Below are 26,825 nucleotides of genomic sequence, written 5' to 3'. Positions count from 1 at the left end.
AATGAATGCACCCCAGTTTATATTAGTATATGAAAATCAGAAAATATTAAGTGATAATGGGTAGTGGTACCCAAATAGGGGTCATTGAAGAAAGTTTAAGTGTGCCTCACGATTTGTGACATCCATACATTATTTACAATAACTTATAATAATCTAAATAATTCATTTTATTAAAATAGGTGTATTAAGAAATTTTAATTTGTCTTTTGATGTGCCTTGGCACTAAATGCTTGGAAGCCACTGCTTTAGACCACATGTTATTACAAGATTTTGTGCACTATTATTCAGTTAAAACTTGATAGTTAATTTGAACCACAAATACAGAATAGAAAAAAGATGTTATCTTATTTTGAGACATAACTTCAACCTTCTTTCCTTGTAATCTTTCAAATTATTCTTTAATTCTCAAATTTAAATGATGTTATCTCATAAGAGGTAGAAACAGAAAAAGTAATACAAGTTTATACATATGAGAGACAATTTAAGCAATTTTATTTTTTGTCTAAAATGAAGAGCACCATCCCAGTCGCGCTCGTTATTCAAAATAATGAGCAGAGTCTCACTCTCGTTCAAAAATTTTAAGTGTACTCTCTAATGCATTGAATATCAATCAATATTGTTACCTAAATGCCTGTTTGATTTCTTGCTCCATATCGTCCCCTCGGAGCCTTTCATGCATCATGATAGTGAATTCAGCAAAGTCTAATTTTCCATTATGATCTATGTCTATTTCATTCATCATATTTAAAATTTCATCCTCTGTAGGATTACGACCCATAGTACGCATTAGCACACCCAATTCTTTGGCACTGATGTAGCCATCTCCATTCTGGAATATAATATAAGACATTTAATTATTTCACCTTTAAATATCACATAATATCTTAGATACATAATTGTTTAATTGATAAAAAAATTAATGTATGTACATAGACAATTGCCTTCAAGACGTTATACAGGCTATTAATAATGGAATAAAAAGATTTGCAAATATTTTAATATTTCATTATTTTGCTTGTCATCCTCTTCTTATTCAAATAATAGTCACAAAGGGTCTTTTAGGGTATTGCTTTAAGACAAATACATTCTTGTGTCTGTTGTCTCAAAATTAGAAATGTGTATAGTTCCAACATTTACTCTCTGATCCGTCCCAAAACTTAAAAACGAGCTGGTATAAGACATGAAATTGAAAAATGTTTGGGAAAGGCCGTTATTATACTGAGTGGGGACCTAGAACTTGTAATAGTGTTACTTAATTAGGAAAAAAAGTGATTTTTATGGAAAAGACAACTAAAAATCAATTTGTGATGTATTTAAAAACTATATTTTATGATAGATGTCCTCAATTACAAGAAATATCAGGCCCTACTACATCCTGGCATACAGATTGGCGGCACTTAACAAAAAAGGCCGTGACAATGCAGAACCATATTGTCATGATGGCAGCTCGGCGCTATTCTAAATTTTTATGAGAAGTGAGTCAGGTATACTTCGCCAAGACCCCTAAACTGCAAATTACAGAAGGTTGAGGTCAAGGCTAAAGAAGGGCTACATGGATACAGTTCAAAAGTCAGCTATAATGTTGTTACATAAGTTTTGGCTCTCTTTTTTAGCTTAAATTTATTTGCTTAAAATAAACATTATAGATTAAAATAATACGTATTACATAATCATCCAACCATAATGTCATTAATTTAATGAACAGCAATTAACATTTCAACTAAGAAAATAGTATCTTTATTTAAAATTTATGTTAAAATAAAAAAAAGTTTAATACACAAATTTCAACACACTATAGCATTATTTTCTTTTTCTCCCTCCTTTCATGTGGAAGACACTTTGCTCTTCTAGTAATATATATATATATATTTAACCAGTAGTCCATTATCATCAAAACTCTCCATCATTGATATTGACCTTTTGACCAACATCTCCATCCCTCGAGGTATTGTCCTTTCATTAGTTCTTGCTACGTTCATGAGAGACAGTATTTATGCTTCTATTTTGAACTTTTCTTGGTGTCTAGACCATTGTTTTTTAACCTTCTTCTCCACTCTGTTAATTAATTGCTCCACAGGCACTCTAAATTTTCAATCGCCAAGGCACAGAAAATGTAGTATTTATTGTTGACATTTTCATCCCCCCTATGCCAACCTCCCTCGACATTCACTACAAGATCCAGTGTCCTTCATCAAAACACCGAGGCCATCAAAGCCACTATTAGCCCATACTGGGACGTCGGGAAAGAGGACTACATCTGCAGTGGGTTCCAGGCCTTCCATTACCACCTGGAATCCATCATTGCTACTAAGGGCAGGTATATTAATGATTAAGAGGGCTAAAACACACATCTATTTATAGTATTAATTTTGTAAAAATTCTATTGTTAATTAATAAATTATATCTTATCTTAATGTTAAGATTTAAAGTGTTCAGATTTGAATGTTCAGTACAACTTGGTAAATGTAACGACAGGAAATTGTTTTTCAAAACTAAATTACTTACATGGATAAATAAAAAGTTTCAAATCGGGATCCCAATAATGAACATTGGCCACTAAATAGGTAAGGCGAGGAATTCTCTTAATGTTTGTATTTTCCTTCTATGTTGTTGGTAAAAATAAGGGTGTTTTTTAGAGCGGAATAATTAGGAAATATAGGAAGAAATTGGAAAGAAAATAATCGTGTCTTAAGAAAAGAAAAAGATATACCACATATTTGTGGATCAATCTTTATGTTTTAAATTATCAGAATAATAATTAATAAAAAAATCTTTTAATTCCTTAAAACATTCATTACACGAATGGTTTAATTCAATTATCTCTTTCATTTAACTACTATTCTTCTAGTTAAAAAAAAAAAAAAATCACCTTCAGTTGGTCTAAAAAAAATATTTCCTTTTAAGGAATTTATTCAACATAATTTTGTAAAATTACTGATCCAACTCAAAATGAGTCGTTCATTTTTTTACTCTACTCAATTTTTAAATTGAAAATCCATTTCAAGTGGACTCATTATTTTGAATTGGATTTGATATTTAAACACTCAATCTTCCTCACTAATTATGATAGTTAATTCAAAGTTTAAGTCTCCAGATTTTTGCTTCAAAGTATATTTTATTTTCTGATCATTTACAATAAGATCGGACCTCCTACTTTTTTTTAATTGTGAAGTTTGAATCGTTAATGTTCTTATTAAGAGTGCAACAACATAAATTTCTTTTCTCAGACGGCAATAAAATAAGTAAAAATAAATAAAATATTTTGATTTCATTATGATTATAATTATTTCAAGTTTTTATTAATACTTTAATACCCCGTGATTTTCGAAATTTTTTTTATCACTTTCAATTACTTTTCAATGAGAGGTGTAGGAGAAAAATTAAATAAACAACTAATTTTATAGTTCATGGACAAAATGGATATAATACTGCCTATATACATAATGTCGACATAGAGAACGTTAACCGTAGATAATAAAAAAAAAGGGGCTCCTTTATGTGGTGTTGAATTTCCTATTCAGACATTTCTCGCTTGAAACATTTACCTACAACCACACTCCTATTTTTACTACCAGTAAGGACCCCTCATAACCCCTATTTACTCTTAAATGTTGGGATGTTGTTGAGTACAACCTGGCCCAAAAATGGAATGAAAACCACCACCACTATTTAAGCAACCACTAAGAGCCTTTCACCGCCTCTAATTTACACCCACAAATGTTAGGGCTTTTTTAGGTTGCTGTCTAGCCCCAAAGTGGAATGAAACCCACCTTCACTACTTACATTTACCCCCAAAGGTGTCCCTTAATTTGTGTTGTATCGTGTTTTTGCAATGGGTGGTATGTGAAACAGTTGAGGGGCTATTACTGTAGTTAATGCAAGTAGTGTTTATTTTATAAGTATAAGGAAATAATAATCAAAAAACTAAATATTAAATATTTATTAACATTAAAACTAATAACTTTCGTGAAATAAATTGGGGTGTTGGAAGGTGTCCTTTAAAGTAGTTTAATAAACATCAGTGGGGTTCATCTCATTTTTGGGCCTGGCGGTACCTCAAATTTGGAAATATAAATGGAGGTTTGTGAGGGTTCCTTAATATTCGTTTATGTAGGGGTAGTGGGGTAAATATCTCGGGCTGGAAACGTCTGGAGTGAAATGTTGTAAAAACTGTTTTTACTATTTTGAAATATAATATTTTGCGGTCAATTTTCTGCCGTCGACTTATTGTAAGGTCGACTTTTTGTCTATTCAATATTTTATCCATTTGACATTTTGTCGGTCAATTTCCTGTTGGTCAACGTTTTGTCTGTCGACATTTTGACTTTTCTACCATATTTAACGAACCATAGTTCCTAAATTATGGATGTAACAATAATTACAGGATACTGCCAAATTCCTCAATCCTTTGAATATCTCTTATAGAGTGTTTTAATGTTACGTCAACATTGTAATTGTTGTCCTTTTTGGGAGCCTCAACAATCAAAGTTTATCATAATGAAAAATGATTAATTAAATCTTTGTATTTGGTTTCCAAGATGGGAAAAATAAATAACATGACTTAAATCGCTACTGTCAATCAAAAATATATCACTCATGTCTTGATAAATTATATTTCAAATCCTAATATGTATTTAAAAAAAATATTTTAACATCAATATATAATCTTATTTGAATGGAGATGCAATAAATTAACTAATTCAATGGATAGATCTGATATTCCTCTATAATTATTCAACTTTTTGCCTTCCTTTTTTAATATTATTACTACCCATAAAGTAATAAAATGCATATCATTAGCAGGCATGTAAGCGATCAGGGAAAAAATGGTGATCAGAAATTCACTGCGATATAACGATCAGGGACATTTGTGAACAGCAATCTGATCAGTTAAATTGTGATCATATTTTAATATACAATTTCTTTAAACCTATCATTAAACCTATATATTTATACCTTTTTAACTTAAATGAACTATTTATATATATTTATACTTAATTATAACATTTTACTATAATAAAAAGTAAAATATAAATAGAAAAAACTAAAATATAGTCTGCCGGCGAATAATAAAATATCTTCATAAATTATTTCTCCTCTAGCATTTTATTTAACATTAACAGAAGCTGTTTCTCGACGTGCTTGTCTCTCAACCTCTGTCTAGTCCTCCTCAGGATCGGTTTGGCCTCGGAAAACAAATACTAGCTGTAGGTACTTTTGAGAAGGACGACATTGTATCTTTGAAATACCTTTTTGAGGCCAAGATCATTTCCAGACCTTCAAAGTCATCAGCCAAGTATATTTCTACTTCCTACTTGGTCGTATCAATCTTTTAGGACATTTGGTAAAGACGTTACTCTTCAGTATTTTGAGTGCCCAAAAATTATCTTTGTAAATATCGGCCGAAATCAGTTCCCAAAACATATATAATAATTGAAAACAAAATCAAGACCGAGACCAAGAGCTGTATTTTTTGTTCGAGACGAAGACAAAGACCGAGTTTATTATAATCAATAGCAAGACTTTGATATGTCGAGACCAAGACGAGGCTGAAACTATTGAAAAGCAGACTAGAGTCACAAGACAAAGACCAGTCTCGAGAACAACAACACTATTACATGATATTTATTTTGTACAAATGGATACAATTTTTTTTTCTATTTCTGTTGCGATATAGCGATATAAAATTAGAACCCATTGCAATACTTCGCTCAGCGAATAATATTGACATATTGCAATTCATCGCCGATCAGAAAAAACTCCGATTAACAAGCCTGATTATTATCAACACTTTAAGATGACGTGCTAAAACAAATTTTGTTTCGAGAAATGTACATCATAATTATAAATAGTTTATATTCCTTTTTATTATTATTATTTAATCCAAACTTGTAATTGTCTAACAAAAAGTCGAGCATCTGTCAACCTGTAGTCTGTTCTTCTCTCTTCTTCTCTAAAACACACTTGACTACTGTGATTAGTAATGATGAATTAGAATAGGCTTGATAAAGAAAAGTAAACCTAAAAACAACATGGTAACCTAACAATTTGAGGAATGTTTTGGAGGAGATCAGCTATGATAAGCTGTGACAAGAGGCGAGGGAGAAGGAAATAAACAAAGAAATTGGTAAGAATTACTCCAATGTCAACTGCCAATTATAATCTAAGTCAACAAGGACTTACAATTATAACTCTGCATGAAGTCTTCAAAGTTACACTCCACCATTTAATAGAACACATGAATATTCAATCAGGTTTTGAATATAATTGTATCTAATAGGGAAAGGATGTTCCCTACTCGGGAATTAAATAATAATGACAACTGCTAAGGAAAAGAAAATTAATCCTTGAGATGTACAATTCTAAGAAAATGGGCCAGCTTAAAAAATCACAGGATTTACATCAATAACTATGATCATCAAAAATTTTACCAGTAAGGAATAAATTACGTTTATTAAACATGGATGTAAAATAAGCTGCATGGACAAAACATTGACCGTCAAAACGTCGAATAGACTAAACGTATAGCGGATAAAAAGTCAACTAACGGAATATCGACCTTACAATATAAAATAAGAGGCTCCTCCAAATATCCTTTATAACTTATAAGCTGTTAAGCTGTTTTTGGGTACTGTCGTGTCCCAAAATGAGATTAAACCCACCACCATTCTTTAAGCAACCACTTAGAGCCCCTCACGACCTCTTATTTAGACCCAAAATGATAGGGTTGTTTTTGAGTACAGGCAGGATCCCAAAATTGGGAAGAAACCCAACACCAATATTTAAGCAACCACTTCGAGCCCCTCACAACCTCTTATTTAGACCCAAAATGTTTGAGCTGTGTTGGGGTGCCGCCAGAAAGTGTTGGATGTGGCCTTTGAAGGTAACTTATCTGACAGTGGTGGGTTTCATCCTTTTTGGGACCGGCAATACATGAAAATATTTTTGGGTTATAAATCGGGGTGAGGGCTAAGGTCTATTATTGTGTAGAAACAATTTGGCTGATGTCTGGCCTACCTCTAGCCCTTCCCATCCAGACTTTGCAAATTAAGTCGTCTTGGAGAAAAATGTCTGGCATACACCTCATCCAAATTTGGATTCCCTCTGAGCTCCCATCAAAACTCCATGGTACCCCATAAACAAGGCCACATCGTCAAGGGCTGCCAATATGTTCGCGTGCGTGTCAAAGTTGTCATTACATGTTAAACAAAACATTTTTGAATAAAAAATATAGCATTTAAATATATCACAAATTAAATTAAAATCAGGTTTTCATAGTCATGATACTGCAAGTTTTGGGTCCCCACTCTTCATTACTGTTTTATCCTTGTATCGAACAACACCAGACACACTAAATGTTTAGATGTTTTATTTTGAAAATATTGAAGTAGGTGTAAAAGGCTCAATTCTTTTTATATATATTTTTTCTTGTTTTAGTTTATGAATTCGAGTTGATATATAACACTACTTGAAATTTAATCATACAATTAGAAGGATATTTTATAATAATCAACTTACAACAAAATGTGTTGCGTGCTTTTTTGAAAAAAAAATGTCATTCTTTGCTATTACAAAAATAATTAATACGCTTTAAATAGCAAATGATGTTTAAATACCTTTGTAAGAAACAAAGAAGTGTAAACTCATATTACATAATATTCAATTTAATCTCATATTTATTAAACTGCCTCTTATTGTGAACATAGGATAATGAAGATAGTTTACTTATATATGTACCTCATTAAAAAATAAATTGAAAGTAGTCTCATAGTCAATAGTGAAGTTTTTTGTTGAGTTTGAGGGAAGAAAGAAAAAGTATCAATTAGTAGGAATTTCAGTTGCAAAGTTATACACCAAGTGGCGAAACAAAGAGCACGTGATTATCAACGCAATAACTTTTTTCCACTTAAATATTACTTTATAAGTATTTACGCTAACTCTGTGAGTTCACATTTTTAAACTGGCATATTGAGATGAATTCTGCGAAGGGAAGAAATAAATGCATATGTTATTACCGTAAATGATATATTGACGTCATCTAAGGTACAATAAAAAGCGACATCTTTCGTGAGAAAAGGATGTTAACTTGACAAGGTATCTAAGTTTTTTTTCACCACTTTGTTTTATAAATTTAATCAGTCTTACTATTGAACAATAGTAAATCATAAAATGAATCAGAAGAACCATATACCAGTTGCAGGTGTGTTCAAAAGTTACAATCCTAGTCATCATACATATGCCCAGTGATGCTAATTGGGATCATTTTGGCCATGTTAAAAAACAAATTGGTAATTCAACAATGCAACACTCACAATTAACTAAACATGTTTTGGAACAAAACAGCTTCACTGTCGTGACGTTTCATTAAATCAGCTACAAGCAGCTGTAACAATGGGGAGATGGAAATAAGCGAGGTCATGAATAAGAATTACTCCAATGTTGATCCTCAATAGTCTAAGTTAAACAAAGGCTTACAATTAGGATTCCATAACCAATCCTCCGAGTTACTCTCCATTTTTTATAAGCTCTCCATATGTGCAATTCGGTTTCGTTTATATCCACCATATATGTATTGTATGTAACTTAAAAGGAAGTTCACTCCTCAAACATTAAATATTAATGATAACAGAACATTTGAGCAAAATCCATTCATTACTTTGTCCCAACCACACACCCACAGACATTCGCATTTATTATATAAATAAATTGTTAATGAGTTTTACAAGTCATGAAAATAAATAATGATGCTTTGATTAACTAATTACTTTTATGCAGTTAGTTTTTTAAATATCACGTTTAGTTATAAAGACCTTTCAATTTTAATTAAAAAAAAATAATTAAATTATTTTCTTTTATTATTTCATAATTTTTGTTAATGTGCTTGAAATAGGCCACTACTTTCAATTGTTTGCTTCAACCCAAATAATTTTTCTTGAAAAATTAGTTGTTATGCAACTTTATTCAAGACTCTTGGGTTGTTGCATAAAAAAGTTAGTCATATAAACTGGTACTTAAGAGGAAAACAACAGTGGTATTCGTTGTTTGCCCATATAGGGTGGACAATTTTTAGTTTATGATATAATCCATTTAATTGCTCTATTTTGCCATGAATTCCTTTTTATAAAGCCAATATATTTATATAAACTCCAAGTGAACTTATTTTTAAAGTTAAAAATTTTATTTTTATTTTCTAGGACCTAATCCTAGATCTAAAAAAAACATTTTTGAATAAGCTAAATAGTAACAAATATGCAAAAATTGAACAAAAGTATATGTATATTTTTGGCACTTAAAAGACAGCATAGTAGATGAAGCAGAATTTATTCCCCCTATTTTAAGTCCAATTGTTTTGGAGTAAACATTGAACGGATTCAGGTCAGTTACTATCATTTTATATACACAAATATTTGAGTACCCAAACTGTGGAATCCAGATCCAAAACTAAAAATAACCGGATACTTGGCTTGAATTTTATGGGGATTTTTATACAATTTCAGAGCTAAATAAAATAGAATCAGGATTAATGTTACATTTTTGCAAATGGCAAAATAATGCAAAACTCAATGTCATTACTATTAGAACATAAGACCTAGTAATTATTGTTATAATAACTTAGGAAAAACAAAAAATAAATTTTTTTATATAGAGTAATAATCAAGTTAAATAGGAATACTACGATCGATATAAATAGTATCCTTTTTCTTTTAAATAAGATTAATTATTGAACAATACCCATAAAAATTTTAAGATCTGTAAATTTCAAATAAACAACACCGAAATTGTCTCAGATCTTTTGGACAATAAATACTGCACCCGACCGACTTTAGATCTGGGCTCAGATCTTTTTGAATAATACAAGTTAACTTATACTGTACCCGAGTACTTTAGATCTGGGTTCAATACCCGTCCTATCTCTATTTTGGAGACTATTCATAACTCTTCAAATATGCGTACAATATAACATTTATAAATTTCAGGCAATTTTGGGGAAATAAAAATTACGGAAATATTTTCATAAATACTTGATTTATTTCCAGGAGAAATGGAGGCCCCTGCTGCAAAAATGATTTTAAATTTGCCAAATCATTTTATTATTATTTGTTAGTCTTGTTTGATTGGAAAAATGATAATTGGTGATTCTATAATACAAAGAAAAATAATATTATATACATTCTACCTATACCTTATGTTTGTAATAAAAATAACACATTTATATTTCCAGGGGGTACATTGTATAAGACTGCCAGCAAGTTATTTTCTTTTTCTATTACAGAATTGAAAATTTCATATTTATACCAGCAAAGGTTTATCCGGTGTTGATCAGGCCAAGGACGGACTGGAAAATCACATTGACAATGGTCAATAATATTTCTTCTTAATGTTTAAAGATGTAAAAAATAAGTATTATTATTAATTAACAAAATTATTTAATAAACTTCAAATAACATACCAACGTATGCATGAAACAAAAAATCTATATGAGAATTACGTCTTTTATTTTTGATAAAAAATTGTCAAATCGATTTTCGCAAAGAAAATTGCAAAAATTACTTAGTACTAATTTTGTAAAAAAAACAACTAGTAATACGTATTTATTTGCATTGAATAGAGAAACACAAACCTTCAAAGATTTATTTATACTTCTCGAAACAAAAGGAACCTGTTGAATAATGTTATCTAAAAATAAGCATCAATAACTGTTTTGTAAAAATAACAAAAACTATGTAATAAAATATTATGAAAATTCAAAATTTTGGTTTTAACGTACAAAATGCATCGTTTTGTGGCCTTTCTTCTTAAAATGCAAAATCGACTTTAGATGAAAAAAAAGAGAAAAAAATGGAAAAGTTATTCAGAAAATTATTTAACAAAATTTTTGCAAAAAAGTAGTTATAAGTATTTATTGGCATGAAATAGAGAAACACACATCTTCAAAGATTTTTTTATACTTCTAAGAACAAAAAAAGTTATGGAAAATAATATTTTCGAGAAATTTTCCATTGATAACTTGCTGATTTTTGCAAATATTGCAAAAATGATGTGATTAAGTGTTCTGAAATTTGAAAATTATAAATTTTAGTTTTGATTTGTTCAACTTTTTGTAAAAATGCATCGTTTTTTGGCATTTCTTCTTAAAAATTAAAAAAAATGACAAATATTTCCTTTCAACATCAATTTATGTATGTTAAATTTATATAGAAGCAAATTTCCAGAGAAATTTATTTGAACTTTATTTTATCTAAGAATACAATCTTCCATTGACAATTCAAACTCTATAGTGCAATTCTTACCAATTTCTTATTTTCCTTATAACTTTTTGAATTTGAATAAATTTACAGAACATTTTAATTTTTATTGTTGTTTTTTTATTTATCTAGTCTCCTTGTGCTCCAAAAACAGAATTATTATGCTTTGGATATAGAATAATCCCCCATAGAAGACTTCCCCCCCCCCTGCTCCGTTTAGTCTAACCAAGTTTAAAAGAGGTACCCATAAAAAAATTTCAACCTTTTAGGTCCAATTGTGTAGGCAGCCATAAAGGACACCCACCTAGTTTATATATTTATATAGATAATAAAAAAAAATATATTGGTTATTTAATTTTTTCTTGATTTAAAAAAAATAGTTTTTATGTTGACTCAGCAAAATTATGTATTATTAAATTCTACTTGGTTTATTTGAAGAAAAAAAAATGTTTAAATAGAATATCTTGGAATAAGAAGTGAGGGACTAGATGTGGACTTGTGGATATGGCCAGATATGATCACATCTCATTATACAAGACACTATGACTTATTCTTGTATCATGGCCTCATCCCTTAGTCAACGGATAGAATCTGAGTCTCTCTCCTCCCTCTTTCATGATCCTCCAAAATACTAATTGTCTAAATATATAGAAAAAGTTGAGTTTTTTTAGTGTCATGTAACTTTGCTTAACTTGGCCTTACTATTAAAAAGTTTCGATAATTGAATTTCATCTTTCTCCAGTCGTTGTCTCCAATTTCGAGGAAGAAAGATCAAACGGGCCAACTTATAGAGTGTACCCATATTTTATTCCCTAAATAGTCCTTAAGATTATGTAAAGACACTATACATGTATAAAATATAAAGGTAAAAAAAAATTATCAATACGTATATCACCATATGTAACAATTATTAAGGGCAAATAATGTTAAATATCGCTAAAATATCAATTTCATGGTTAAGTATTGGCCTTAGGATTTAAAGAGAAGTAACAGAGGATTAATACATATTTTATCATAAAAAAATTATTATTTTGTTTCATAATGGAAAGGAACAACTAAATAAATTGATAAAATCACAGACATTGTTTTTATAAACATACAAATATCATATTAATTCAATCTCATATCCACCATTGTCATATTTACTCTTGTCTCAAAAACTTTTAATAGATAGTAATAATACTAATATTGTAAATGGGACTAATGTGTTAAATGGATTAATAAATCATTTTATGTTATATTTAACATAATCATAAGCTCTAAATATTAACACAAAGTTGTTTTGCTCAAAATTAGATAATATGTATACTGTTAGGGTGAACCTTATTTTAAAAGCTTTTCAAAATTTAAGGTTCTCAAAGTAGTTTGCTGTATTTTGATGCTTAGTACAACAATATGGAATTAAGTTTGTTAGCCCATTAACGCCAAGTGTGTTAATATGATCACTGTACACGTTTTTATGTTTGAATTCGTATTAACAAGATAATTCTGAATAAACTTGTATAGATTATGTAATTTGGATATTTCTTCATTCTTTTTGTTTACAACACTTGACAAAAAAAATCACTGATTTGGTTTTCATACCCTTATTGAGGTGCACCTTCAAACAACAAAAACGGGCTATGGATTCTTGTGGAAGGTAGTTGATTCTATTTGAAAATTTGAAAAACATTTTAGCCAAACGAAAAAAAAAACCCTGTATTTTTGAGACTCTAGTACTTCTTAATGTAATTAAACACTTGAGTAAAATTAATTTATTCTTCTTGAATTTTTACTTTCAATTTAGCGTAGTCATATGAACACACTAAGCATATATGAGTATATATACATTTTATTTATGTAAGAAAAAAGATCTTACTGTGACGAAAATTCTTGATATTTTACAAGACGATGATGATGGTCAGTATGATATATTTATTGAACCACCTGATCAAGACAATATTTCACATGAGGATTCAGGAAACGAGGAAGAAGGAACGGAGTTGGGTCCCTCAAGTCTATCTCGAAATCAACTTCTTGCATCAGGCGAATATCGCTCACGGAAAAGAAAATATAAAGATTATCACATCGAAAATGATTTACCACTAAGGAAAAGAAAGAAAATTAGTAAATTAAGTCAAGTTACGGCCAAGAATGATGATGAAATTTTACCAAAATAATTTTTACAAGGAGATTATGCTAGATATAGTCACTTTTCAAATACTGACCTTCTTAAAGTTTTTTTGATAAAGCTATTCTGGAATGGATATTCAAAGAAATGAGCAAATATTGTCTTTTTAGAAATCGGAATGATGTTAAAGCATCAAAAGAAGAATTGAAAGTTTATATTGGAATTTTAATTGTGTGTGGATATATTGATTTACCTCGTAAAATGCCTGATTGATCCAAAGACCCTGACGTTCAAAATGAAACCATAAGCAACACTATATGTAGGGACAAATTTGAAGAAATAATGAGAAGCATGCATTTCAATTCTCCTGAAAATTCAAATAAGAAAGATAAATACCATAAATTGTGGCCTCTTATCAAGCATTTTCAAGAAAAATTCCTCGAACAATTCATTCTTGAAAAAATAATATCTAATGATGAGGCTATGGTAAAATATTTCGGAAAACATTGCTGCAAGCAGTCTATACGCAACAAACCCATTCATTTTGGGTACAAAATTTGGTGCCGAAACAAAGTTCTCTGATATTTAATTGCATTTGATCCTTACCAAGGACAATCACACACTGAAGATGAAGATCTTGAAAATCAATTAGGAAAATGTGCTGCAACCGTTCTTCAACTTTTGAATAACTATACAGATGATAAAAAATCACTACCTTATCATCTCTTCCCCGATAATCTTTTTACAACAATTCCTTTATTAGAAGAGCTTAAGAAACGAGGATATGAAGGAACGGGCACCATTAGATCAAACAGAATGACAAAAAATGCCCAATATCCTTTCCCAAATTATTTATAAATGAAGAAAGGGGATATTCGGAATGTGCTGCAGGATTATCGAAAGATTTGAAAGTGAAAATTAGTCGTATGAAAGATAACTGTTGCTTCAACGGTTTTTGGCCAGCATCCTACCGGTTAAGTGAAGAGATGGTGAAAAAGCAAAGAAATTTATCGAAATTGACGTGCTATCAGGAATCAAAGAGTATAACAAGTCAATGGGTGGAACAGATAGAATGGATCAAAATATTAATTGTTATAGAATTGGAGTTAAAGGAAAGAAATGTTGGTGGAGTTTGTTCACTTGGATGATAGATGCCTCCAATCAAAATTCACGGATAATAGGAAGGAAAAAAGGATCAAAAGAAGGCCAATTAGAATTTCGTATATCTGTTGCAATGAGTTACTTAAGAAGATACCAATGTAATGCAAAAAGATATGGGAGAAAATCTACATCTATACCAGGAGAAAATGATTTTAGATTTGACAATGTTGGCCATCTTGTTCAAGAAAGTAGTCGGAGAAGGTGTAAGGGACAATAAAAAAAACAATTTGAAAAGAACGTTCAAAATGTAATGTGGTCCTCTGCATAAAATGTTTTCTTCTATTATTAAACTTGTTTATTCTGTTTCAGCTGTTTTGTATATATTTTCGTAAAGTTTAAGGTTTATTTTATAAATTTAAAAAGTTACAAATTACAACTTACATTAATTATTTTACTCATAACCGACATTGTCAGATTACTCCACACTTAAAAAAACCATTGTCCGATTAATCTTGTAAAAATACCGTTGTCAGATTATTACAGTCTAAAACTCCATGTACTTTAAACATGATTATAATAAAATCGTTTTAAGTGCATAGGATCGCCGGTCTCCTATGAAAGTAAAACAGAATTGGATTCATATTTTTCTGTTTCCTGTTAAAAAAAAGAAAATATTTTAAAACCTTACAATTTCAACATTTTGCTCCACCCTAATGTGTGTATTTTGGAAATCCATTCAATAGATTAGTTTCCTGTAAATACACATATATATATGTATTCTATCTACATTATTTATATAAATGTGATTAATTAATGTACAATAAACGGAAAAAGATAACATTTTTCTACAAATACTTAACAGTTGTTTATTGGAAGAAAATATGACATCCAAGGACATCTTATTCCTTTTCATATCACTTCTTTAAAAAATACATCTCTCTTTAAATCATTAAATATGTATACAAATGCAGAATTAAAACCAAAATAGTTTTTTTTACTTGTGGTCTTAATGACTTAATTGATATTTTGTACAAATACCATAATTACTATAATGACTTTCTATATATATATATGGATTTTTTTCCTCCAAGTGTGATAGAGTCGTAACACTAAAGTCTCTAATTATGCATAATGACTTTGTGTAAATTTAATTCCAACACATATTTTTCAATGATTTATAAGTCTCTAAAAGTTATGAAAATAACTATTATATTCATTTTCCTATTATTGTACGTTTACAAATAAAAAAAGTGTTAATATATATCAACACATTTTCTCTAGATGCCAAATAAAATCAGACATGCTGTGTATTAATGCCAAAGTAGGCGAGATTTGCACAGAATTAAACATATTCCGGTCAACTGCTCATGGTAAAACATTTACGTGTGCTCATAAAAGACGGATAATAACGCTGAATATTAGATACAGAGTGATACTTATAACTCCGTGTAGGACCCGGAGTAGAATTTAAGATCAATATCGGAGTCCTTTTTGTTCATTTCCTTCTCCTCTTCGTCACAGCTGATTGTAGACGATCTAGGGAGACGTCATGACAGCTAAGCTTCTCTCATACAAAATATTGTTTAAATTATCAGAGTTACCATGTTAATTTTCGTTTTCTTTTTTTAACATGTCCAAAATACTTTCAATTAGCATTACTGAATATAAATATGTAGTAATCTAAAGTCTACATATATAATTACACTGTGCAACAAAATGAAGGTCTTGGAGCGGCTGCAGGTTGAAACGCAGGCTTATTTTCATTATTTAAGCCGTGGACCACGAAAATGACCATTAAGACTTTCATTTTTAAATCAACTTTTTAAGATACAATTTCAATTCAGAGCCATATTTTGAAATGAAATAATTATATAGATGAAAATCAAAGGAAATAAAAAATTAATGCAAAAACAAGAGCAAATGAAAACAAACTATTTACTACCTTGTCTTGATTAAAATTAATAAAAAATGTATATTACCACAAAAAAATCGAGTAAAATGAAGGACCTTACTTAGAAGCTAATATATGAGTTTTATTTATTCTTAAAGTTCTTTATATTTTAGCTGAAGATATAGAATAGACCTTACATTTCAATTTTTTGGGAAATGCTTTTCAAAAATGTCATTTTTGATTGAATTTTGGTAAATTTAGTTTTTAATATTTATTGAGGAATTTTCATAAACTTGTTATGTTGCGTTGAATTCCGACTAAAAAATTAATTTTTTACGAGGTTTTAACTTTTTTTTAATTTAAATGCAGGTCTATTATATAACTTCAGCTAAGATATAAGGCATTTGAAGATAAAATAAAAGATATTCACTTCTAAGTAAGGTACTTCATTTTACTTGATTTTTTGGTGATTATGTACATTTTTATTATTTATAATCAAGATAAAGAAATAAATAATTAATTTTTTAAATGCTAAAATGTTTGTATTCATTTTTTATTTTGTTTAATATTCATCTATATAGTTACTTCATGTCAAAATGTGGCACTGAATCGTAGTAATAATATAAAAACTTGATTTAAAAAAAAGACTTTTAAGGTTAAAAGTGTGAATGGTCTTTTTCGGGCTCTACGGCTCAAATAACAATAATAAATATGTGTTTCAGCCTGTAAGAAAAAATGTTGTTACATTATGTAATTGATTATGGATACTAATTAACTTAATGAGGTTATCTAATGTAAAACTACTAAACAAATATTATCGGTTTTTTTACCTATAATTATTTACATGTATTTCAAAAGTTAAATATATTGTGTTGTTTTTTTGCATAGACTCAAGTAAACAGCCTAAAAGAATATAAGATATTTATATACTCAAAGCAATTATAAGGATGTTGGTTTATAGTTAAAACCGCATAATTGTTATTTGTGTTAGCAGTCATTCAATTATGCATAATTACTATTTTTTCAAAGGTCGAACTAGGGCTTATTAAATCTACATTTAAAAAACTCGTGTCATTAACCCACCTTTTAATGTTCATTTATATTTAAATATTCTTTGTATATACATAATTACAATGCAAACAAATTCTAATTTTGCAATTACTTCATTTTTGGGAAATTTAAATTGGAAAAATATGTTTCCTTCAAAAAAGTAATTCAGTAGATAATATTCTTTGCAGATAGTTTTCTCTTTCAAATTCATATTTTTTTACACGTACATAAACGAATGTTGTTATTTTTTTCTCCCTAATATTAAAGTAGACCGAAGACGGATAATTATGGTTTTCGTCTATATTACTCAGAGTTGCATGGAATTAGACTCAATAAATTTTTATAATTTATAGCTACATATGTTTACATTTTTTAAATCTATTTAATGATCATACCAATTATTAGTTTTTCCCAAATTGCATATTTATGTGACTCCTCAAATGACACAACTGTCTCCGTAGTAAAAAATAACTGTAGCAGTTACAAAGAATTGAGTTTGAGTTTGAAATTAAGAAAATTTGGTAAACTAATAAGGTCAACAAGATTCAGTTCATTGGTCCGGCCTGGTACAAACAGAGTCCCTCCATCTATGTTGAAGGGCTCCGAGTTTGGCCAATCAATAGTTATCTCTTTTAACCTTATCGTAGAATTAGATAGAGGTTTCTGAAGAAGTTTGAGAAGGTAGCTCGTGATGCCCCTCCAATTATTTCTACCTTAGGCAGTTCTCCCACGGAGCATATTTAGCAAGGAGTTGAGTAGACTTGCTCCCCTTTCTTATATTATCCCAGCATAACGACAGAACGCTCCATACAATTAATTAATAATTCAGGCGAGATGAAAAAATTCACAGAAACATTGTCAATTGGATTCTTCATGCAAGGGCACTTGCTCTACTCGTACTGCTAATTTCCTATTATAAAGCCTGCCAATCCCCTTTTTTATAGGAATGGGTTCGGTGGAAAGGAAAAAATACAACAAAATCAATTCCAAATTTTTTGGTGGTAAAGCGCTTGAAGAACCTTAATATGGAAAAAGAAGCTATGAACCCATAAATAATACATTCAATCCCTTTTACTACATGGTCACATAAGTGGTATCGGTACAGGTTGGCAACATCCTCGGTATATACTAGCAAGTCAAATAAAGCAGACTGTATATGTTTTTTCTACAAATAAGAAGTGGAATGTTCGTTCTGTTTGTTTTAATTTTGTGATCTCTATGGTGTAGAGTATCATTACTGACAAGGTTTGATATAAGCCTCAAAGTGTCAAATTAGCTCATTGCTCTGACAATGAGAGAAGAAAATTACTTTAGAATGAAGGCAATAAAAGCAAAGACTCTTACAATAATTCATGCTTGAAGATCAATAAGGACTTCTCTTCCTGAAGGGCCAAAGACAGCAATCATGAGATTTATAAGCTCAATTGACTTTTAAACTGTAATACATTTTATATTTTTATTGTATAAAGAGGACTTGTCCCCATCTTTTAACAACTTTTAAATCTTTCATGATCTTATAAATAACTGGAGAAACCCCCATTGTTATTAATTTATTTTTTGTTACTTTAATAATATAAAAAATTAATGATAAGAATTAAAGGAAAAGAAGAAGAAATATCTACAGCTGACAATCAAATATAGTATATATTGTTGTATCAGTGAGGTAACACAGCATGGAATAACCACTCCAAGATAAATAGAGATGCTACTTTTGAAATAGATGATAAAGTTTTTTTTTTTAAACTAAGATTATTTATTAATCTTTTGAAGAACCGTAAAAGCTCGAGTACCCGAAGCCGTTTTGGGTCTTAGATCTTTTTTAATACTACAATTTATTGATGCTGTAACTTGTTATATCGGATCCGGATCCAAAACTCGTCTTATCTCTAGTCAAAAACCTCCCCGGTCTCGCCCACATATATATTTATATATTAAATGTTTCTTAACAACTTATCATAAAACTTATATTTTTGTAAATCCTGACTATACATGACTATGTCACTTTTTAAAAAAAGAGAACATATTTTAAATATGAGTTGAGTGACATATGCCAAGAGAAGGAAGTCTATACACAAATGTATCCTGCTGTAACGCCAATCAAGAGTTGAAAGAAAAACTCAAAAATATGGCTAGCTTACAACACAAAGCATATCCTATAAGTTTATTGTACTCATTATATTTAAATATATATATGCTTATATCGTTTAAGCTTCTTGTTTATGCATCAGTGAGTCTGAACAGTAACAAGGTTAAATTAATATTCCCTCTGTCACTTCCAAACTCAGGGATTTTTAACAGGTGGTCCACGTGCCAAGTCCGGAACATGAGTGCATTTCATACAGTCCGCGTAAATTATTTAATATCAAAAATATAATAATAATTAAAAAAATTACAAAAATATGCTTGTGAGATCAGAAATTTTGATCAAACATTTCAAATCTTTCATAATATTGATGGTGTATTTCAACTGGTTAAGTACTCATTTTCGTACGGTCTGTCAAATGGAATGCAGGATGGAAAAGTTTATAAAAATGCTAAAATTTTTGGACTGCAAATCGAGTTGATTAACCTGCAATTAAGAGATGAAATGGAGAATGTATTCCAGGTGTCATGTTTTACTAAATAATTCTGAATTTGATTCCTATCAGAATTTGAGCTTCAAAAACTATCGTTCTGTTATTGGAATGTTCGGATCAACTAGGTTGTGCAAGTTTATTTTTTATGAGATGAAAAATAAATATCATACAAAACTCATTCATGAGCACTTGGATCCGATAATGAGAAGTATCACAGCCAGTCTAGGTGTGAACTTTAAAAAAATAGCTCAGAACTTACTAAAAAATACCGTTATTAAAGCTATAATATGTATAATTACAAATATTAAATGACTTTATTATGTTTATATAATTTAATATCCGAGTAAAATTACAACCATGTGTAATTGCTACGGCCAGCGCGAGGATCTTTTTATTTATTTTGGTAAGATTCAAAAACTGTTGAGAAACCCTCTTCTAAGTTAAGTGATTCTCTGAGTTTTAACCACCTACGCATCAAAATGGATATTTTAGTAATGTTAAACTTTGTTTACCCTTAATAATCTGGTAAATATGATGTATTAGTATCAGTAAATTGAATATTTTTATAAACCATTCGATTTTATACCTCTGAATTCTCTATCGAAAATAGTTGTGACAAAATAAAATTTATAATTATTCTAATGAATTATTTTTAAATTATTACATAATTATCCAACAACAAATGTTTTTTTCAGAATTAGAAATTTACCATTCCCTTTCATCTCTTTTTTCATATTCAATGTGAGAGTGAATATATAATAATAATCCATTAAATACATTATATAAAACCTGATAAATAATTCCATAATTTTTTACTAACTCAGAAAACATTTGGATACGCAATTTATATGATAAATAAAGGTTTTATATTGAAGATGAAGCAAACATATCTTAGACACAAAATATTACAAGGATATTGTAGTCTGTCGGGTGTACTAACAATTTATAAAATATTAATATGGAGAAATGCAATTAATTGAATAAAAGTCTATAAAAATTAAAAGAGGTCAATCAAACTTTGGGTGAGCAGATTACAGAAGTTAATAATTAATATTTTATTAATTTCGAATATTTCATTCAAATTATAGAATTGATATTCTTCATTCACCAAAATAGTCTAATAAATTAATATTGATATTTCGTAATGTTAGTTTAAAAAAATATATATTCTAAAAAATAAATTTAAAATTAAAAATTGGTGGCGTAGCTTCATAAGTAATCATTTTCAATTTGATTTTTTGATTTTATCGCGAATTTATTTTTAAAATGTTATTTTAAAAATATAACTTTCACCAACATCTTATAATATTTATGAAACTCAAATAAACTTTAAGTTCGCTAAACTACTGAAAAAGATTTATAAATCACAAAATGTAAGCATTTTCTAAAAGAAAAGGTTATAAAGATTTAATTTCAATAAATTTTTTCCATCAGATTTTTATTTTTTTAGGCCGAAGAGTTATTAGCTTATTTATCATTTGTGCAAATGTTCTTAATTTAAAAACGTGGAAGCCGGTTATTCGAATACTCAAAACATAGATTAGTTGTGTATTCTAATTGTAAGAAAAAAGAAGATATCTATTTCACAAAGCCACCGTCTTTTCATTAAAAGTAAATCACTAAAAATGGAACTCTATTTAGTCTTCCAAATAGCCACAAAGAATTGATTTTTACAATCATCTTACTCAACAAAAAGATAGATAATAATTGATTGACTTACAAATTGAGCTTATAAAAGCTCTAAGACAGATTGCTTTGACTTGAATAAACGATGTCTTAAATATCTTTATTGATTTCTTTGTATTTTTATAAAAGAAGAGAGTCAATCAATAAATTGGGTTATATTTATTCTTGTCATGACTACGTACTATAAAAAATTATCTTTATAAAATAAGCATTAAAAAAAGATGAGAAGACAAAAATAAAACCGATTTGAAGTATGCTGTGAAATTATTATTACTTAGTATGCAAATTTTAATGATCGTGATTTCAACGTAAAAATATATATATGCAAATAAAGGATTATATAGATACTTAGTGTCTAATATAACCTTCATAAATCTTTTATATTTTGGTTCGTTCGTTCGTTTAATAATGAGTTCCTTAATGGATTTACTTATTTATACATACAATATAGACAAAAAAACAGTCTACATCTTCGGAAAAAAAATACTCAATATGTATTTTATCATTTTTCTCAAAAGATCTCATAGACATTATTTTTTTTCATTTTGATCCAATACTTTTTATAATAAGGAAATCACTAGCACTTTTTCACCTCCAAATAAAAACTATGTACCCTACCGCAATTTGAAATGCTGGACCGAAATTATCCTTGCTAAATTTTTTCCATTTTTGTGGAACGGGTTTAAGATCGATTAGTCAGTATTTTAATTCAATTTACGTAGGAACTGTCTATGAAGTCAATATATAACAATGACTATTGTATATTTTATTCTCAAGGATCGACCGTGAATCGAACTTACGAGTATGCACATTGAGTTCAAGAAAATAATTTCTGCCGAGTGCGTTGTCCACTGAACTATGTCGTTCCATTTTGATCGATTTTTATTAAGAGACCGGTCAAGACCAAAGTGTGGCTGAATTAATTCAAATTGAACGGGTCTTAGACCGTTCTAGGATTGTAATATGTGAATCCAATACTACTAACTAAATAGTAAAATTAATATTAAAACACTCAAAGACTAAAATTCAAACGGTAGGGATTTTTTGTTGTTGAATATCAACTATTTGGCGGGGATCAGATTCCCCATGTCAAGAAAAAATCTTTTGAATTTCTGTATTCAATCCCAAGAGTATTTGACCTTAATATTACAAATCTGTTATTAGTATTTTCATATCAAATCTGGTTTTCAAGGAATAGCATCTCAATTTGTAATTACTTTTAAACCAAAGAAATTTACTTGAGGAAAATATTATTAGTGTTTCCTTACCGTCAGAGTATTTGGTTTTACAATGTCTGGTTTAGAAGCATTATTGATTTCATTACATTTAATAAAAAAGAAGTGACTAATTGAGTAATTAAATATTATCATATCAATCTTTTAATTATCGACACTTCAATTAAACTTTGTGAATATTCCTTATCAAAGAAAATTCTTAAAATAAGGTGGTTTTCAGCATTTCAATAGTATTTTCTATTAATTGGATAATCGTATATAAAATTTTTGTACATTTTTAAAATTAATAAAAAACATTGCAAAAATTAAATTAATTTTACTTGGTGATTTTATTTTTTTTCATTCAAAAGTTTGCTCAAACCTATAAAAAGTATAAAATACCTACAAAAGTTAAATGAAAAATCTCAAAAATAGATTAAATACGAAAAAACTAATTAAAGATTAATATTTGAATACAATTTAATAGTGAAAGATTTTTCAAAAAAATAAAATTTATTGGCTTGTGTTAAAGATTTATCTCTTTATTTATTTTTGTAAATATAACCTTGAAAATCAAGTTAAGATAATAATGCAAATATAAGTAACTAAGTGCTTTGTATAATTTTTTCATTGCCATAACAAAGCAGTCCTCATTTTTAAATTGAAGACAGACTAGTATGAGCCTGTCCATTCCACGGACGCATGGGGAGGGGGACGCATTTGGACATAAAAGGCATTTTTTTGTCTGACCAGTAATTTAAAAATTCAAAGAAATAATGTGATCTAATATTTATGTTTGTCTATTTAAATTGAATGTAAAAATAGCTAACTCATTCCAGAATAATATTAAAAAACTCAAAATTACAAAGATATTTATTAATAAAACCCAGAAAAATAGCCTATTTTAAAAAATTTGTGTGGTGGCCTCCTTGTTTTGATAAAAAAAAACAAGTTCGTCAGAATTACTCCTGAACGGGTATTGTGTACGGCAATACTCCCACAGTTACGCCTGCATTGAAGATGACTGAAAACGTGAACCACTTTAAAAGTGAAAATACTTAGATACAAATTAATAATGTTTGGTTAATCAAATAGTCCGTAACAATAAACAGTCAACAGATTTCTAGGTAATAATCAACTCAGTATGTTACTAAACCCAATTTATGATTAATATATTGTTTGATTTGTTTGTTGATGTTTCTTTTTTTAGTTAAAAATAAAAAAGTTTATTTTATCACAAAGGATATCATAATAACCTTTGTTTACTAATGTTATGTAAATTAAACTCTGTTCAATCCAATGTCACAAAACTAACTTAACTTTATTGAAACGGCTGAGTTCTTATAAATGTTGATTGAAATCTTTTCAACCACCTTTCATAAGATTTTCCCTTCCGTTCTAATTTTGAATAGTAGATTGTATAACAAAAAAATTTTGTATTCGAAATAACGACAAAGCAGGAGGAGGGGGAGGAAGATTCAAAAGTTTATTTTTGTATATGGTATGTAAGATTGTAACATGGAAGACAATAATATTAGACTCTATTTGTGACCAATAAATATTACAATAATGATCAAATTGACACCATTTAAAAACCCTTAAAAATAAAAATGATTTATTTAGGTTATGGAAGGAAGGAAACCCTTCAAACTATCCTTAATGACCTCATTTATCAAATAATAAATATTTCAATAATCTTTTTATATAAAGCTTCTCTTTGATAATCTACTTTAGGAGTTCCCAGATCCATTGGATACATCCAATTTCATTATTTACAATAGATAATTATTGAAATTGTGGCAGAGTAAAGTATATATTTATTTTTCAAGGTATATATTGTTTAGTGATGATTAGAGAATACTTTAACTCTAAAAAAGATTGACTGTACCAAATTCCACAATTTTATGAAAATTACTCGAATTTTCTTGAAATATTATTTGAAAACTTCACTCAACTAAAGCTCGAATGATCAAAAATTGAAATATTTGAGAATAAATTAAAATCATCTTTATTTGTTTTTACATTTTTATTGAGTTAGTGCTTATAGATTTCGTTGTCCTATTTTTGGGGAGAGATTCTTTCTTAAGTCTAATTGTCAGCTGGTTTTCCTACTTAGTTAATTTTGGGAAAAAAATATATTGCCGTCATTTTTAGCATTCATAATATGATCCCAATGTGTTTAATCCAGCCCACGATAATTATATTTGTATAGGATTATAAAATGAAACGTACAATGGAAAGTTTAATAGTAGGATAAATAAAGCAGTTTTATCTCTTGTAACTTCTGTCATATATCTTTTAATCCGTATTGTCCGAAAGCTTAAAAAGTTTAGAGATCTTTGTTGTAGAAGATATCTTTAAATTTGTCTAACATGAGGAAAAGTCATTTAATCTTGAAATAAGGATTTAATCAATTCATTAAAAAAAATATTTTCCTTTTATTATGCTTTTACTCGAACTTGATATTTGTAATTTGAATTCAACACTAATATTTTTAAATATATGTTCCCATCGCATATTTAAGGTCGTTGATAATAGGTCTAAGGTTATATAAAAAGTTATTTTAAAGAATCCGTAATTACAATATCATTAAGAATCTTAATAAATATATATTAAATATTGAAATAGTCGTAGTATTTAACAAAAACAATGGTTTATTAAACAATTTATATCCACACTGTGAGACAAAAAAAAATACATCAGAGTAATATAAGTAAACAGTATCTAACAATTATTATAATTGTAGAATTTCTAATTTTATCTATTTATATAAAGGTAGGTATTTTTGAGGGGATTTGATCCACACTTTAGAATTTTTATATCGGGGTATCTGAGAAAGTTGTGTATGTCTATACCAATAATTTAATAACACGGAAGGTGGTTTCAGAGGTTCCCCCAATACATATTCACTTTTAAATGATGTATTTTTTTATATAATTGATTTTTTTAGGAGGATCATTAATTCCATCGTTGAGGAAAAATCACCGAACTTATTTGCACAGAAAATAACTATTTATTAGGTATTTTTTCACTATTTATAAATAAAAATAAAAGTAATAAAATATTTTATAGAAAATACAAGCCTTGATTTGTAGGAACATTTTTTTTTCAATAATAACAAAACTTTAAAAATTTCATTCTCATAAGTTCAAAATACTTTTTAAGTTTCTCCAGGAATCAACCTTCTGACTAGAATTGTTAATAATGGAAAAAATTAAATTTGATATTATCCAAAAATCGTTCAAACGTCCTCAAACATTGGTTTTCATGTAACTATGAATTTCGACCCACTCTAATGTACATAATATGTGGTGTTTCTTCTGGTCATATTTTTTAAAGAGGTGTGGTGATTGAAGGTAAAGTAACCCTGGTTACATTTATCTTTTTTCATTTTTAATAATGTCCCTCTACCCACGTAAAATGTTAATTTACAAGCTCTCCCTATACTTATTTTTAAACGATTTAAAAATAATGAATGTGGGCAATTTTCATTAGACCTACCTGCAAAACATATGAATTGATTGGACTTACCTACGAATACATTTAATATGTCACCATTTTGTATATATAGGTTCTAGGTAATTTTGCCGCTTTTTTATGTTTTTATAATTTTAGGCTCGAACTTCCTTTTTAATCTTTATTGTTAGAATATATATATTTTTTTATGCAGGGAGTTTCTTACATTTCTTCTATCCTCAACCAATATCATAACTATGAATAAGGTTCCACCAGTCAATGAATCTTTTCGAAATAGACCCATGATCCCGAACTTTGTACTCTTACGTCCTTATAAATAATATTCCTTCTAAATTTTCTCTATATTTTACTTTTTTCTACTGATTCACAGGTGAGATACAACAGTAAAAACTAAGATAAAATTCTCACTTATATTATAAGAGCATAAACATGAGGTAAAGTTATTGGTTTCAATATATATAGTAATACTGTAAA

General features: G+C 28.8%; 1 protein-coding gene across 1 annotated transcript in view; it reads right to left on the bottom strand.

The window, feature by feature from the left end:
• Nucleotides 1-26,825, bottom strand: part of LOC121129436 (neo-calmodulin) — a 105,011-nt gene that overhangs the window by 40,534 nt on the left and 37,652 nt on the right. The window contains exon 2 of the mRNA XM_040725163.2: nt 624-829. Within this exon, the coding sequence (XP_040581097.1) occupies nt 624-829 (206 nt within the window). The remainder of the gene's footprint in view (nt 1-623; nt 830-26,825) is intronic.

Source organism: Lepeophtheirus salmonis, chromosome 14 (genome assembly GCF_016086655.4).
Source record: "Lepeophtheirus salmonis chromosome 14, UVic_Lsal_1.4, whole genome shotgun sequence".
NCBI classification, from domain to species: domain Eukaryota; kingdom Metazoa; phylum Arthropoda; class Copepoda; order Siphonostomatoida; family Caligidae; genus Lepeophtheirus; species Lepeophtheirus salmonis.
Note: the sequence above shows the minus strand (reverse complement) of the source record. Positions and strands in the feature narration are given on the sequence as shown.